The 15630-nt window shown below is 43.1% G+C and overlaps 2 protein-coding genes across 3 annotated transcripts in view; one reads left to right on the top strand and one right to left on the bottom strand.

The window, feature by feature from the left end:
• LOC117316011 (fibrillin-2-like) overlaps nucleotides 1-8517 on the top strand; it is a 54561-nt gene extending 46044 nt beyond the window's left edge. For both annotated transcript variants that reach the window (XM_033870498.1, XM_033870496.1), the window contains 3 exons: nucleotides 4838-5004; nucleotides 5453-5588; nucleotides 5819-8517. In XM_033870498.1, the coding sequence (XP_033726389.1) occupies nucleotides 4838-5004; nucleotides 5453-5588; nucleotides 5819-5896 (381 nt within the window). In that variant the 3' untranslated portion in view covers nucleotides 5897-8517. The remainder of the gene's footprint in view (nucleotides 1-4837; nucleotides 5005-5452; nucleotides 5589-5818) is intronic.
• A 4231-nt stretch (nucleotides 8518-12748) lies between these two features.
• Nucleotides 12749-15026, bottom strand: LOC117315878 (vegetative cell wall protein gp1-like; the record flags this gene model as incomplete). Its single annotated transcript, XM_033870288.1, has 3 exons — nucleotides 12749-12866; nucleotides 12989-13118; nucleotides 13730-15026. Coding segments are annotated over 3 exons (1545 nt in total), but the record flags the coding sequence as incomplete, so codon positions are not given.
• Between the last annotated feature and the right edge of the window lie 604 nt (nucleotides 15027-15630).

Here is a 15630-nt window from a genome sequence, read left to right as displayed (position 1 = left end):
TGTATATTTCCCGGCCCCTGTGTTACAGTTATAATGTATATTTCCCGGCCCCTGTGTTACAGTTATAATGTATATTTCCCGGCCCCTGTGTTACAGTTATAATGTATATTTCCCGGTCCCTGTGTTATATGTAAAATGTATATTTATCGGCCTCTGTGTTACAGTTATAATGTATATTTCCCGGCCCCTGTGTTACAGTTATAATGTATATTTCCCGGCCCCTGTGTTACAGTTATAATGTATATTTCCCGGTCCCCGTGTTACAGTTATAATGTATATTTCCCGGCCCCTGTGTTACAGTTATAATGTATATTTCCCGGCCCCTGTGTTACAGTTATAATGTATATTTCCCGGCCCCTGTGTTACAGTTATAATGTATATTAACCGGCCCCTGTGTTACAGTTATAATGTATATTTCCCGGCCCCTGTGTTACAGTTATAATGTGTATTCACCGGCCCCTGTGTTACAGTTATGATGTGTATTTCCCGGCCCGTGTGTTACAGTTATAATGTATATTTCCCGGTCCCTGTGTTACAGTTATGATGTATATTTCCCGGCCCCTGTGTTACAGTTATAATGTATATTTCCCGGCCCCTGTGTTACAGTTATAATGTATATTTCCCGGCCCCCGTGTTACAGTTATAATGTATATTTCCCGGTTCCTGTGTAACATTTAAAATGTATATTTCCCGGCCCCTGTGTTACAGTTATAATGTATATTTCCCGGTCCCCGTGTTACAGTTATAATGTATATTTCCCGGCCCCTGTGTTACAGTTATAATGTATATTTCCCGGTCCCTGTGTTACAGTTATGATGTATATTTCCCGGCCCCCCTTGTTACAGTTATAATGTATATTTCCCGGTTCCTGTGTAACATTTATAATGTATATTTCCCGGCCCCTGTGTTACAGTTATAATGTATATTTCCCGGTCCCCGTCTTACAGTTATAATGTATATTTCCCGGTCCCCGTGTTACAGTTATAATGTATATTTCCTGGCCCCTGTGTTACAGTTATAATGTATATTTTCCGGCCCCTGTGTTACAGTTATAATGTATATTTCCCGGCCTCTGTGTTACAGTTATAATGTATATTTCCCGGTCCCTGTGTTACAGTTATGATGTATATTTCCCGGCCCCTGTGTTACAGTTATAATGTATATTTCCCGGCCCGCGTGTTACAGTTATAATGTATATTCCCCGGCCCCTGTGTTACAGTTATAATGTATATTTCCCGGCCCCTGTGTTACAGTTATAATGTTTATTTCCCGGCCCCTGTGTTACAGTTATAATGTATATTTCCCGGCCCCTATGTTACAGTTATAATGTATATTTCCCGGCCCCTGTGTTACAGTTATAATGTATATTTCCCGGTCCCTGTGTCACAGTTATGATGTATATTTCCCGGCCCCTGTGTTACAGTTATGATGTATATTTCCCGGCCTGTGTTACAGTTATGATGTATATTTCCCGGCCCCTGTGTTACAGTTATAATGTATATTTCCCGGCCCCTGTGTTACAGTTATGATGTATTTTTCCCGGCCCCTGTGTTACAGTTATAATGTATATTTCCCGGCCTGTGTTACAGTTATAATGTGTATTTACCGGCCCCTGTGTTACAGCTATGATGTATATTTCCCGGCCCCTGTGTTACAGTTATAATGTATATTTCCCGGCCTGTGTTACAGTTATAATGTGTATTTACCGGCCCCTGTGTTACAGCTATGATGTATATTTCCCGGCCCCTGTGTTACAGTTATAATGTATATTTCCCGGCCCCTGTGTTACAGTTATAATGTACATTTCCCGGCCTGTGTTACAGTTATAATGTATATTTCCCGGCCCCTATGTTACAGTTATAATGTATATTTCCCGGCCTGTGTTACAGTTATAATGTATATTTCCCGGCCCCTGTGTTACAGTTATAATGTATATTTCCCGGCCCCTGTGTAACAATTATAATGTATATTTCCCGGCCCCTGTGTTACAGTTATAATGTATATTTCCCGGTCCCCGTGTTACAGTTATAATGTATATTTCCCGGCCCCTGTGTTACAGTTATAATGTATATTTCCCGGCCCCTGTGTTACAGTTATAATGTATATTTCCCGGTCCCTGTGTTATATGTAAAATGTATATTTATCGGCCTCTGTGTTACAGTTATACTGTATATTTCCCGGCCCCTGTGTTACAGTTATAATGTATATTTCCCGGCCCCTGTGTTACAGTTATAATGTATATTTCCCGGTCCCCGTGTTACAGTTATAATGTATATTTCCCGGCCCCTGTGTTACAGTTATAATGTATATTTCCCGGCCCCTGTGTTACAGTTATAATGTATATTAACCGGCCCCTGTGTTACAGTTATAATGTATATTTCCCGGCCCCTGTGTTACAGTTATAATGTGTATTCACCGGCCCCTGTGTTACAGTTATGATGTGTATTTCCCGGCCCCTGTGTTACAGTTATAATGTATATTTCCCGGTCCCTGTGTTACAGTTATGATGTATATTTCCCGGTCCCTGTGTTACAGTTATAATGTATATTTCCCGGCCCCTGTGTTACAGTTATAATGTATATTTCCCGGCCCCCGTGTTACAGTTATAATGTATATTTCCCGGTTCCTGTGTAACATTTAAAATGTATATTTCCCGGCCCCTGTGTTACAGTTATAATGTATATTTCCCGGTCCCCGTGTTACAGTTATAATGTATATTTCCCGGCCCCTGTGTTACAGTTATAATGTATATTTCCCGGTCCCTGTGTTACAGTTATGATGTATATTTCCCGGCCCCCCTTGTTACAGTTATAATGTATATTTCCCGGTTCCTGTGTAACATTTATAATGTATATTTCCCGGCCCCTGTGTTACAGTTATAATGTATATTTCCCGGTCCCCGTCTTACAGTTATAATGTATATTTCCCGGTCCCCGTGTTACAGTTATAATGTATATTTCCTGGCCCCTGTGTTACAGTTATAATGTATATTTCCCGGCCCCTGTGTTACAGTTATAATGTATATTTCCCGGCCCCTGTGTTACAGTTATAATGTATATTTCCCGGTCCCTGTGTTACAGTTATAATGTATATTTCCCGGCCCGCGTGTTACAGTTATAATGTATATTTCCCGGCCCCTGTGTTACAGTTATAATGTATATTTCCCGGCCCCTGTGTTACAGTTATAATGTATATTTCCCGGCCCCTGTGTTACAGTTATAATGTATATTTCCCGGCCTGTGTTACAGTTATAATGTATATTTCCCGGCCCCTGTGTTACAGTTATAATGTATATTTCCCGGCCCCTGTGTTACATTTATAATGTATATTTCCCGGCCTGTGTTACAGTTATAATGTATATTTCCCGGCCCCTGTGTTACAGTTATGATGTATATTTCCCGGCCCCTGTGTTACAGTTATAATGTATATTTACCGGTCCCTGTGTTACAGTTATAATGTATATTTACCGGTCCCTGTGTTACAGTTATAATGTATATTTCCCGGGCCCTGTGTTACAGTTATAATGTATATTTCCCGGCCCCTGTGTTACAGTTATAATGTATATTTCCCGGCCTGTGTTACAGTTATAATGTATATTTCCCGGCCCCTGTGTTACAGTTATAATGTATATTTCCCGGCCCCTGTGTTACAGTTATAATGTATATTTCCCGGCCTGTGTTACAGTTATAATGTATATTTCCCGGCCCCTGTGTTACAGTTATGATGTATATTTCCCGGCCCCTGTGTTACAGTTATAATGTATATTTACCGGTCCCTGTGTTACAGTTATAATGTATATTTACCGGTCCCTGTGTTACAGTTATAATGTATATTTCCCGGGCCCTGTGTTACAGTTATAATGTATATTTCCCGGCCCCTGTGTTACAGTTATAATGTATATTTCCCGGCCCCTGTGTTACAGTTATAATGTATATTTCTCGGCCCCTGTGTTACAGTTATAATGTATCTTTCCCGGCCCCGTGTTACAGTTATAATGTATATTTCCCGGCCCCTGTGTTACAGTTATAATGTATATTTCCCGGCCCCTGTGTTACAGTTATAATGTATATTTCCCGGCCTGTGTTACAGTTATAATGTATATTTCCCGGTCCCTGTGTTACAGTTATAATGTATATTTCCCGGTCCCCGTGTTACAGTTATAATGTATATTTCCCGGCCCCTGTGTTACAGTTATAATGTATATTTCCCGGCCCCTGTGTTACAGTTATAATGTATCTTTCCCGGCCCCCGTGTTACAGTTATAATGTATATTTTCCGGCCCCTGTGTTACAGTTATAATGTATATTTCCCGGTCCCCGTGTTACAGTTATAATGTATATTTCCCGGCCCCCGTGTTACAGTTATAATGTATATTTACCGGCCCCTGTGTTACAGTTATAATGTATATTTCCCGGCCCCTGTGTTACAGTTATAATGTATATTTCCCGGCCCCTGTGTTACAGTTATAATGTATATTTCTCGGCCCCTGTGTTACAGTTATAATGTATATTTCCCGGCCCCTGTGTTACAGTTATAATGTATATTTCCCGGCCCCTGTGTTACAGTTATAATGTATATTTCCCGGTCCCTGTGTTACAGTTATAATGTATATTTCCCGGCCCCCGTGTTACAGTTATAATGTATATTTCCCGGCCCCCGTGTTACAGTTATAATGTATATTTCCCGGCCCCCGTGTTGCAGTTATAATGTATATTTCCCGGCCCCTGTGTTACAATTGTAATGTATATTTCCCGGCCCCTGTGTTACAGTTATAATATATATTTCCCGGCCCCTCTGTTACAGTTATAATGTATATTTCCCGGCCCCTGTGTTACAGGAAGACAAGGGCAGTGTTGTGGTTCGTCAGTACCAGTATAATGGATGGGAGGAGGGCAGACTTCTTCCTTCTAATCTTAGTGGCCTCCTCAGGATGATTGATGACGTCAGAGAGTGGCAATCCGCCACAATAGACGAGAAAGCGAAACCAGTAATCGTCCACTGTTTGTAAGTCACCGAGACTGGGACCAAGTTTTATCAGCATCCGTTTACTTAAAAATCTTCATAAACTCAAAATTTTCTAAAGGAAAGCATTTTAAGATTTAAGTGGGAAAACTTAGCTAGGGATATTTCCGCAATACTTTCCGAAATTTCAAGTCATGAAACATTAATGAAATTCGAACCAGATATATTGAAACTTATTTTCAAAACAAAATGGGTATTCGGGGTAAACTGAGAGAAGTGACTATGTCAGAAAATATGAAACACCAGTATGTTTTCTTACGGCTTCCTCGAAACATGAATAATTGAAAAATCACTCAGATTTCCCCTCTCAAACTGTATATGTATTAGCTGCAAGTCATTATATAATGAAACATTGTACGGTACCGTAAATCGTAAATTCAATTTACGTCATGTCCGAACCGTCGATAATAAGACATCTCTATCCTGACAGGGACGGCGCGGAGAGAACCGGCCTGTTCTGTACCGTGGCGGCGGCCATCGAGAGACTGAGGCTGGAGGAAAACGTTAGCTTGTACCATATCATCAACCAGATGAGAGTTCATCGTCCTCAAGTCATCCCGAGCATAGTAAGTACCGTAGATGTTTTAAATAGTTCTATTTAGAATAGTTTTACCAAGCAATATTTCAGATTCTAGCTGTACTTGTATTTGTTCATCATCCATCACTTCATAGATTTTCGAAATTGTTTTTCGCTTAATCAACGAATTCACGTTATTTCTGCCATGATGACATCTTCAGCGAACACGTGCAATATATATAAAAAGGGGGATAACTCTATCTGCTTTCTTCTCCGCAGGGCCAGTTCCAGTACTGCCACGAAGCCGTGCTCCAGTATATTGAACAACATTATAACAACGGTGACATTCATCTGTAGAGTTACCATAGCAACATACTCGCCATTTTAAAATGGTGATATCGTTATATAACAACGAAGTTATCGTCATAGCAACGATGACATCATCTTATGCTTCCACTATAGCAACAGATTCGCCACTGTTTTGTTATATTGTCACAGAACAACAAAGTTATTATTTTAACAACGGCAACATCATATTTGAAGAGTTACCATAGCAACGGACAGGTTGCTGTAAAAAGTTGATACGATCACATAGCAACGGTGACATATTTTAAGAAATGCATCAAATTGCTGACGTCATAACGTAACTTTGATGTATCAAAGTCGCGTTGCTATAGCAACAGTTACGTCACTATGTAATGTAACACCGGTGACTACAGATGGAAATCGTGGACATCTTGGTCAATGACCAACGATAATGGCGTCAAAACTACTGATGAATGTAAAGATTCACCATAGCAACAATATATTACACTTACCATCAATATGCATTGAAAAACATATCGCCTTATTTTATGTCATTTTGCTACAGTTTCCATAGCAACGTTGTCGTAAATCTATTGATACTTTTAAGGACATTTATTTTAGTACGAATGCCAACGTTTTAGTATGTATACCACAATTGTATCCCTATAAATGTTTGGTAATGTGATAAACTAAGGGAAGCAACCCGTCTTTTACAGTTTAAGAGTGAGGATTTCTAAGGGAGACAACTCATCCATGCCTCGCATTATTACTTTTGTTTTGTAAATAATATTCCATATTTATTTTACTGATATATACTTGATATATTATATAGTTATGTAATGTTTCTGTTTCCCTTCTGTGCCATATATACATATTTCAAACATTTGATATTAAGTGGAATTTTGGTATTTATTTTTTTAACGGTTTGGTGTTACTTCAAGAAGAAATGAAATCTGCATCTCTTGTAAGCGTCATAGTATTCGTGTCAATCGTAACTTCTCGGCTTCTTCCGTCAAGGCCCGGAGTTAACCGGAATATTCCGATTGTATTTATGAAATGTTGATCGGAATTCTGAGTAATTTGAAAGGGTTTTTTTTTCAATTGTTCCTTGTGATAAGGTAATGAGAGTTGCTTATAAATATTGATTTGAAGAAAGCGTAATAACAACTCCTTGTAGATAAGTAGGGGAACCAATCGTGACGTCATGATGATAGAGTGAAATTGGGAGTGAAGTATACATTATAATTTATTTTATTATTATTATTATCATTTTTTTTTTTATTCTTATTATCATTATTACGATTACCAAATGAATATTCTTCCATAATTTCACGATCATTTCCTACCTGAACGTATTTGAAGTGTTAGTGACGTCATCTCTTTGATGTGACGTCATAGACATAATTTTACTGGTTGCAGGAAGGAAATTTTAAATGAGATTTTGAGTGTTAGTTTTCAATGTGACGGTCCACTTAAATGATACAAAACGTTTTATTTGTGAAATAAACTGCCGTCCCATATTAACAGTATTCATATATAAATATGCATTGTTTCATTTTTTTCAAGCACGATATCAAAATATGTATTATAATCTTGCCTCGTTTTGTCCGTAGATTCAGTGATATATTGATCCATTTGAATATATATTGTATTTAGTATGATGAAATATCGATAATTTGGTTATATTGACATTTTTTTTTTTTGGTCATAAATATGTTTTAAACACTTCTTTTTCAGATGACGTAGTTGAAAAACGTTCCGTATGTATTCGGAACTTTTCGTCATCGCTAGGTCAAATATCACGGTTCTCTAAATTCCGAAATTCAACGGAAAATCCCGATTTGTTTACGGTTAATGATTGGTTTGTCAAAAAAAAACTGCGTTTAGATATTTATGAAGGACTGCTTTTAACTATCAATCACCATATAATTATGTTGCCGTGTATCCGTCCAGAGGCTGATTTGTTGATTAGTTTTACAAGACTATAAAGTCAAAAATAATTTTAAAACAAGATGATCCGTCCAATTAATGAGGCATCTACGTGAACCTAGCCATTCGTTGATTTGATTTTAAAGGACTTTATTGTTTAGACACAATTGGATTGGGCACAAGTTTTTAACAACTTATAAAAGCCCTCTCCACAAATATATAAGAAAGATTGTGATAGCGACACAGTATACTTATAATTATTAGAAAGAAAGAAAAGCAAATAAGAATGATAGGAAGAAAGGCAGTCATTGTCTGATACATGTAGGTCAGCTTTGTACAAAATTTAATTTTCCGAAAAAAATAAAAGTTTTCGTATAGAAACAATGTGACACATATATTTGTTTGTTACACGACGTTTAAAAGATATTTCTACGCGAAAAATATTTTGAAAATGTCTAAACCTTGCCAATATTTATTTTAATATTTTCATCTGATCTATAAGTAGTTAACAATGTATATCTAAAAATAATCCAGTGAGTATGGAGTTCGATTGTTTATGGGACAATTAAACTTTTCCTGTTTGTTTCTATTTTCTGTTTTATGTATAGATTTGTCAATTTTTATGCAAAATGAAAGTTTTAGAAGACTCTTTTTCAGTTCTTTCGTCTTAGCGTTTTGAGGGTCATCCACATTTGTGATATCATTCCGTCCAAGGGGCAAACAATTAAAATGTGTTTTACAAATGTCGTGTTTGTTGTTTCTTCTACAATCCATTCACTAGTTCTTTTATTTAAACATATTTTATTATATCTTGTTATATACAAGGGAATTGAGCACAAGTTATCAAACTTATATTAAGCCCTTTCCCTATATAATTTTACATAATACATTCATTTTTACAGGATGACATATATTTACATATTTGAGAGAGAGAGAGAGAGAGAGAGAGAGAGGGGGGGGGGCGGATGAGAGAGAGAGAGGAAGGGGGCGGATGAGAGAGAGAGAGAGAGAGAGGAGGGGGGGCGGATGAGAGAGAGAGGGAAAATGAGAGTTTATCTACTTTATAGGCATTACCTATACACGTGATAATGGATGAAGTTTCGTCCTATTTTCGGAAATTTAGATACAGCTGTAGCTAATAGTCCGTTACATATGTCTCGAGCGTCAAAACGACTGAGAACATAACAACTTAAGTCAGATTTACCGTGAAGACCGAAGGTGGTCGAGCGTCAAAACGACTGAGAACATAACAACTTAAGTCAGATTTACCGTGAAGACCGAAGGTGGTCGAAGTTTGACCGACCTACCCTAGTTATCAATATGGTAAACTGTTTTAGATACAACATTAATATATAATATATAAATTTGATATTTGAATGATGTTAACCTTCAGTATTTTACCGTTGTTGATGAAAGGGGAAAACAAATAGTCTAAGTCTGGAGCCAACCGGGGCGTTCGGGGAAAAAAATTCAGCTCATTTTGTCAATGTTACACTAAACAGTTTGACCAGCCATGTTTCTATATATAGCATGGCTGATCAATAAATCATTAATTATAATTTGAAAAATAAATTCATCTCGATTTGTACAAACTGCTAATTCTATGGAAACACTCAACACTATTTATAAATTCCGCTAATGTTTCTCAGAAGTTGGATTGTGGTAACTCCGTTTCCGTTCTATTGTGATGGGATCACGTGCCTTCCCTGAAGGATTATGACGTCATATTCATTGTGACGTCATAGATACTTCTATCTTGGATACGCCTACGACGCCACGATTCCACAAGGTTATTTGTTACTCACTAAAATTATCAGATTTCTTGCGATTTTCAACGAGGAAATGGCGGTCAACGTTTTGAAAAAAGTTACAAACTGCAAGGTGGCGCCACTGGTTGTGCCTGACGACTTGGACGGATTGGGGAATCAGAAAATGTCCAGTAGAACTCTTCCAAGCCAAGAAGGGATACGAACAATGTAAATTAAACTTTCTGACCACGGTGGTGGACAGCTGGTATGGACAAACACCCTCCAATGGAATATTTTATGAACCAATCGGACATCCACTGAAGACCAGCGGAACAGCCAAAGACCTCTCTACAAAGAACACCATTGAATTGGACCGGAACTGCCACGCTTCTGTCGGACAGAAGGGGAAACCAAGGAAATTCAGACCACGGAAGATTCTCCGGAAGCTAGTTGGAAACCATGGTAATAAAGTTCAGCCATCTTCCGGGTAGTAGTGTACTGTTTGGTACGCAGGATCCGAGTCGACAGAAAGAGTTTGATGGGCTAAATCTTTAAAGACATTTAAATTCTTAAAAAAAAACAAATCATATTTGGACAATATTTAATCTCGTCCAAATTAATTTTGTCCGTGAAATTACGTGTCAATTTTACACGTGTATTTAAGTTTGAAGCTGAATAAATTATTATTTTATGGGAAAATGATATATACCACTTTAGCCTTTTTATTGTGACTTGTAAAACTTTACAGAATCAGACTGTGAAAATCTTGTTTGATTTGAAGATTTAACATTTTATTATAAAACGTGGTCATTCGGAACCCCGTCGCCAAAATTATACAATGCTGCGTCATAATTTCTGGCAGTGTGTTACTAGGTAGACACGTGACTTGTGAGGTGACCTATACACCCTTCACCTTACACCACTCCCTCCTTCACAAAGTCTTCGTCCCAAAAGACCGCCACAACCCAGGGCCCATATTCATAAAAAAAACTTAAGTTAAGTTTTTCACCTAAGTAAATACTTGAGTAGGACATTTGTACTTAAGTACTAAAATAAACTTAAGTATTTACTTAATTCAAGGTTTTATCTTAAGTTGTATTCATAAAACTACTTAAGTTTTTACTTAAAGTTAAGTAACGTCATGGGGATGTTTAACTTCCTTTAAAAATACTTAAGTAAATACTTAACAACTCAGAAGAAAGATGACTTCACGAAATCGACAGAAATCAACTTGTTTTTAAGAAAAAAATCATTAACTTCAGATTTTGTTGTATTCAATCATTTAAAACAAGATGTAAAGGTTTGAATCGAAGATGGAGGAGTCAATCTCACTGTCGTTAAGGCCCATTACGAAGTCAATACTACAACGACACGGAGCAATTGTAGTTTATAAGGAACATACCCACATACCAATCAAATTCTATTTAGATAAAACTTCATTTTTGTTTCTCTTGCTGACTTTGACAAACCAGAAATACTGCCTCAAAGTTTTATTGTATCTTTTATTCATTAATTAAAAAAAATGTATATCTATAGAGTTCTTACCTGTATATTAAAAAAAACATTGAGGTTACTTGTACTTTAACTTGAACCCGTTCATGCGCATTCCGGCCCTGTCCATGTATTTAGTACTCCCCTGCTTTGATAACGAAACGAAAGTTTTAAATAACAGTTGATTGTTGTGACAGTTCTATCATGTTTGCGGGAGCGGGATTTTACAGATCGTACAATGTAACTAGGGGTTTGATACGTACATTTCAACTGATGTTTGGTTTAGTGGAAATTAACTAAAACGTACTTGTTCTCCTTGACTCTACGATGGACACGCTATATGCATTTTTGGCCTGAACGACGAGGTTAGTCTAATGTTCGTGCATTCTTCCGGCTCTCTCCTGATTAATGCATCTGAACTGTTCAATCTGCCGGCAACCTGAACCCACGCTTGCCTATTTGCCGATGCCGACATTCGTTTTCTTTCACTTGTAAACATGTACTAGCCTCACCATCGCCAGACATTCGTCCTTTGTCAAGTTTGGTCATCTAGTCTTTTTTGCTGTTGCCATTTCCGGATTCTGATCGTCTTGGAATGCCAGGAACGCCGGTGCCAAATTTCACGTTTTACGAAAGACATCACGCAGCTACCTAACAACAACATAGCAACTACATGAAATACTTAAATATTTATACTTAGCTAAGTATGCACTAAGTAAATACTTAAGTCGTTTATGAATAGTACTTAAGTTCTAACTTAAGTTTTATTTAACTAAGTAAAATATTTATAGTTAAGTATAACTTAACTTAAGTCAAACTTAAGTATTTAACTTAAGATTTTTTATGAATATGGGCCCAGGTCCTGTAGCTCCACGGAAGCCTTTCAATCTCTTATATCTTACACATGGGGTGCACGTGGTCACCCGTTACATGAACATCTAACGACATCGCATGGGGGTCACGTCAGGATGACCTTTTGGATTAACCAATCAAATTACTACTTACAGAATTTCGTATGACCGAAACAGGCTGTACAGAAATTGTTAGCTTCAGATGGATGATGTGACGAATGGGTGAGATGGATGACATCAAAAAATTGTCAATTCGACCTGAAATTGAAATATTGCGGTAACAAAGGTCATCCTGACGTGACCGCTTATGCGATGTCGTTAGGTGTTCATGTAACGTAGTGAGAATGAGCATTTGTATTTTAATTAGATAGGATGAAAAATACCCTGCCCGTGTCGGGGTTCGAACTAACGAACTCGCGCTCTCATCCTACTACATGTAATTGTATTTAGTTTATTTTGTTTAACGTCCTATTAACAGCCAGGGTCATTTAAAGACGTGCCCGGTTTTGGAGGTGGAGGAAAGCCGGAGTGACCGGAGAAAAACCACCGGCCTACGGTCAGTACCTGGCAACTTTCCCTCGTAAGGTTCGAACTCGCGGCCCAGAGGTGAAGGGCTAGTGATAAAGTGTCGGGACACCTTAACTACTCGACACTTTATCACTAGATAAATTCTGAATATCAGCTTTATCTGAAAAACGAAAAGTGGTTGTTTTTAACTGAAAGAAAAGAGAAATATATTCTATTCCCCTGCCTATCAAGGTTTGGATATTTACAAACTAGTCAGCCTGTTATTTATATAAATCTTGTTTTATTGTATTCTCAAAACACATTAATATTTCCACATCACATTGTCAATGTCACGTGATCACAAACAACCGGAAGTGTCACCAGTTGCTATAGAAACCCGACGTCCTTTCTCGGCCTCGTTTTACAGAGAGTGTTTCCGATCGGCCAATATCATCAACATCTTGTCGTCCTCCTTTGCTGTTTTTCCCGCCATACCTACAAAAACACGAAAAAGGCATCAATAATATTTGTTTCTTTAAATTCATAATAATTTAGTCATATTCGCATTGATTATTACAAAAAAATACCAGTATAATGGTTTGCGAAAATGAAAATACTGATATAATTTGATCAAGATTCTATAAAAATAGTAATATTTGATGAGAATTCCATAGGACGACGACGACAACGACGACGACGACGACGACGATGATGATGATGATGATGATGATGATGATGATGATGATGCTTACCCTTCATCAAATAATCTTGAAAAGATGTCGTCTATAAAGGTTCCTTTTGAAACATCTGAAAATACACAAAGATGAGACATGTAGACACAATATACTAGGCGGGGAGGGGAGTAAGGCCGGGAAGAGAGAGTGGGGCGGGGAGGAGAGGGGGGGGGGGGAGGGGAGGGGGGGGGGGGGGGAGAGGGGGAGGGAGGGAGAGGGGGGGAGGGGGGAGGGGAGGGGAGAGGAGGGGGCGGGGAGGAGAAGTGGGCGGGGAGGGGGAGAGTGGGGGGGGGGGAGAAGGGGGGGGGAGGGGAGAGGGGGCGGGAGGGGAGGGGTGGGCGGGAGGGGAGGTGGGGCGGGGAGGGAGGGGGGGGGGGAGGGGAGGAGTGGGGGGGAGGGGAGAGGGGGGGGGAGGGGAGAGTGGGGGGGGGAGGGGAGGGACGGGGAGAGAGAGTGGGGGGCGGGGAGGAGAGAGGGGGGGAGAGAGGAAGTGGGGGGGGGAGGGGGGTGGGGGGAGGGGAGGGGAGGGGGGGGGGAGGGGAGAGAGGGGAGGAGGGAGGGGAGGGGGGACGGGGAGGGGGAGGTGGGGGGAGGAGAGAAGGGATGGTGAGAGGAGAGTGAGACGGTGAAGGGAGGAGAGGGGCAGGGAGGAAGAGATGGGGAAGGGGAGGGGAGAGTGAGACGGGGAGGGGAGAGTGAGACGGGGAGGGGACAGTGAGAGGGGGGGGAGGGAGAGTGGGGCGGGGAGGGGAGAGTGGGGCCGGGAGGGGAGAGTGGGGCCGGGAGGGGAGAGTGGGACGGGGAGGGGAGAGTGAGACGGGGAGGGGAGAGTGAGACGGGGAGGGGAGATAATGGGACGGGGAGGGGAGAGTGAGACGGGGAGGGGAGAGTGGGGCCGGGAGGAGAGAATGGGACGGGGAGCGGAGAGTGAGACGGTGAAGGGAGAGTGGGCCGGGGAGGAGAGAATGGGACGGGGAGGGGAGAGTGGGACGGGGAGGGAGAGTGGGACGGGGAGGGGAGAATGGGACGGGGAGGGGAGAGTGGGGCGGGGAGGGGAGAGACGGGGAAGGGGAGGGAGAGAAGAAGGGGAAGGGGAGGGGAGAGTGGGGGAAGGGGAGGGGAGAGTGGGAGGGGAGGGGGAAGCGGGAAGGGGACGGGGGGAGTGGGGAACGGGGAGGAGGGAGAGGGGGGACGGGAGGGGGGGAGACGGAAGGGGAGGGGAGGGGAGAGGGGAAAGGGGGGGGAGGCGGAGAGGGAGAACGGGCCGAGGGGAGAATGGGAAGGGGACCAGGGGAGGTGGGAAGGGGGGGGGAGAGGGGGGGGGGAGGGGAAAGAAGGGACGGGAGGGGAGAGGAGAGGGGAGGGGAAGGCGGGGCGAGGGAGGGGAGAGGTGGGGCAGGGGAGGGGAGAAGGGGAAGGGGAGGGGGGAGGGCGGGAAGGGGAGGGGGAGAGGTGAGAGGGGGGGGAGGAGAGGGGAGGGGGGGGGTGAGGGAGGTGAGGGGAGGGAGGCAGGGGGAGGGGGAGAGGGGGCGGGAGGGGAGAGTGAGCAGGGGAGGGGAGAATGGGAAGGGAAGGGGGGAGAAGGGGGAGGGAGAGTGCGGAGAGGGGACGGGCGAGAGGGGCGGGAGGAGGGGAGAGTGGGGACGGGAGGGGAGGGAGAGAGGGAGAGGAGGGAGGGGGGAGAATGGGACGGGGGGGGAGAGAGTGGGACGGGGAGGGGAGAGTGGGTGACGGGAGGGGAGAGTGGGAGGGGGAGGGGGAGGGGGGCGGGAGGGGGAGGAGTGACGGGGGAGGGGAGGAGAGTGGGAAGGGGAGGGGAGAGTGGGGCCGGGAGGGGAGAGTGGGGCCGGGAGGGGAGAGTGGGACGGGAGGGGAGAGTGGGGCGGGGAGGGGAGAGTGGGAGGGGAGGGAGGGGGAGGGAGGGAGAGTGGCGGGAAGGGGAGGGAGAGTGGGCGGGAGGGGAGGAGTGGGGCGGGGGGAGAGTGGGCGGGAGGGGAGGGGGCAGGGGAGGGAGGGGGGGGGGGGGGGGGGAGAGTGGGGCCGGAGGGGAGAGTGGGGCGGGGAGGGAAGAGTGGGACGGGGAGGGAAGAGTGGGGCCGGGAGGGGGAAAGTGGGGCGGGAAGGGGGGAGTGGGCCGGGAAAGGGAGAGTGGGGCGGGAAAGGGAGAGTGGAACGGGGGAGAGCAGGAGGGAGTAAAGAAGGGAGGTGAGAGGGGGCGGGAAAGGTAGAGTGAGACGGGGAGGGAAGTGTGAGGCGGGGAGAAACAGGGGTAGAGTAAGACAGGGAGGGGAGCGTGGGGCGAGGTGGGGAGCGTTGGGCGGGTGTGGAGCGTGGGGCCGGGTGGGGCAGGGTGGGGAGCGTGGGCGGGGCGGGATGGGGAGAGTGGGACTGGGAGGGGTAGGGGGGGTGGGGGTAAGGCAGTGAGGGAGATTGGGGCGTGGGAAGTAGGGGAAAGAGAGAGACGGGGAGGGGAGAGTGTGGGGATGTGGAAGGGAGGGAAGGGAGCGCTGTGAGAGGAAAGTGTA

This window comes from Pecten maximus, chromosome 17, assembly GCF_902652985.1.
Source record: "Pecten maximus chromosome 17, xPecMax1.1, whole genome shotgun sequence".
NCBI lineage: Eukaryota > Metazoa > Mollusca > Bivalvia > Pectinida > Pectinidae > Pecten > Pecten maximus.
The sequence above is the reverse complement of the archived record's forward strand: the minus strand, read 5'-3'. Positions and strand labels throughout refer to the sequence as shown.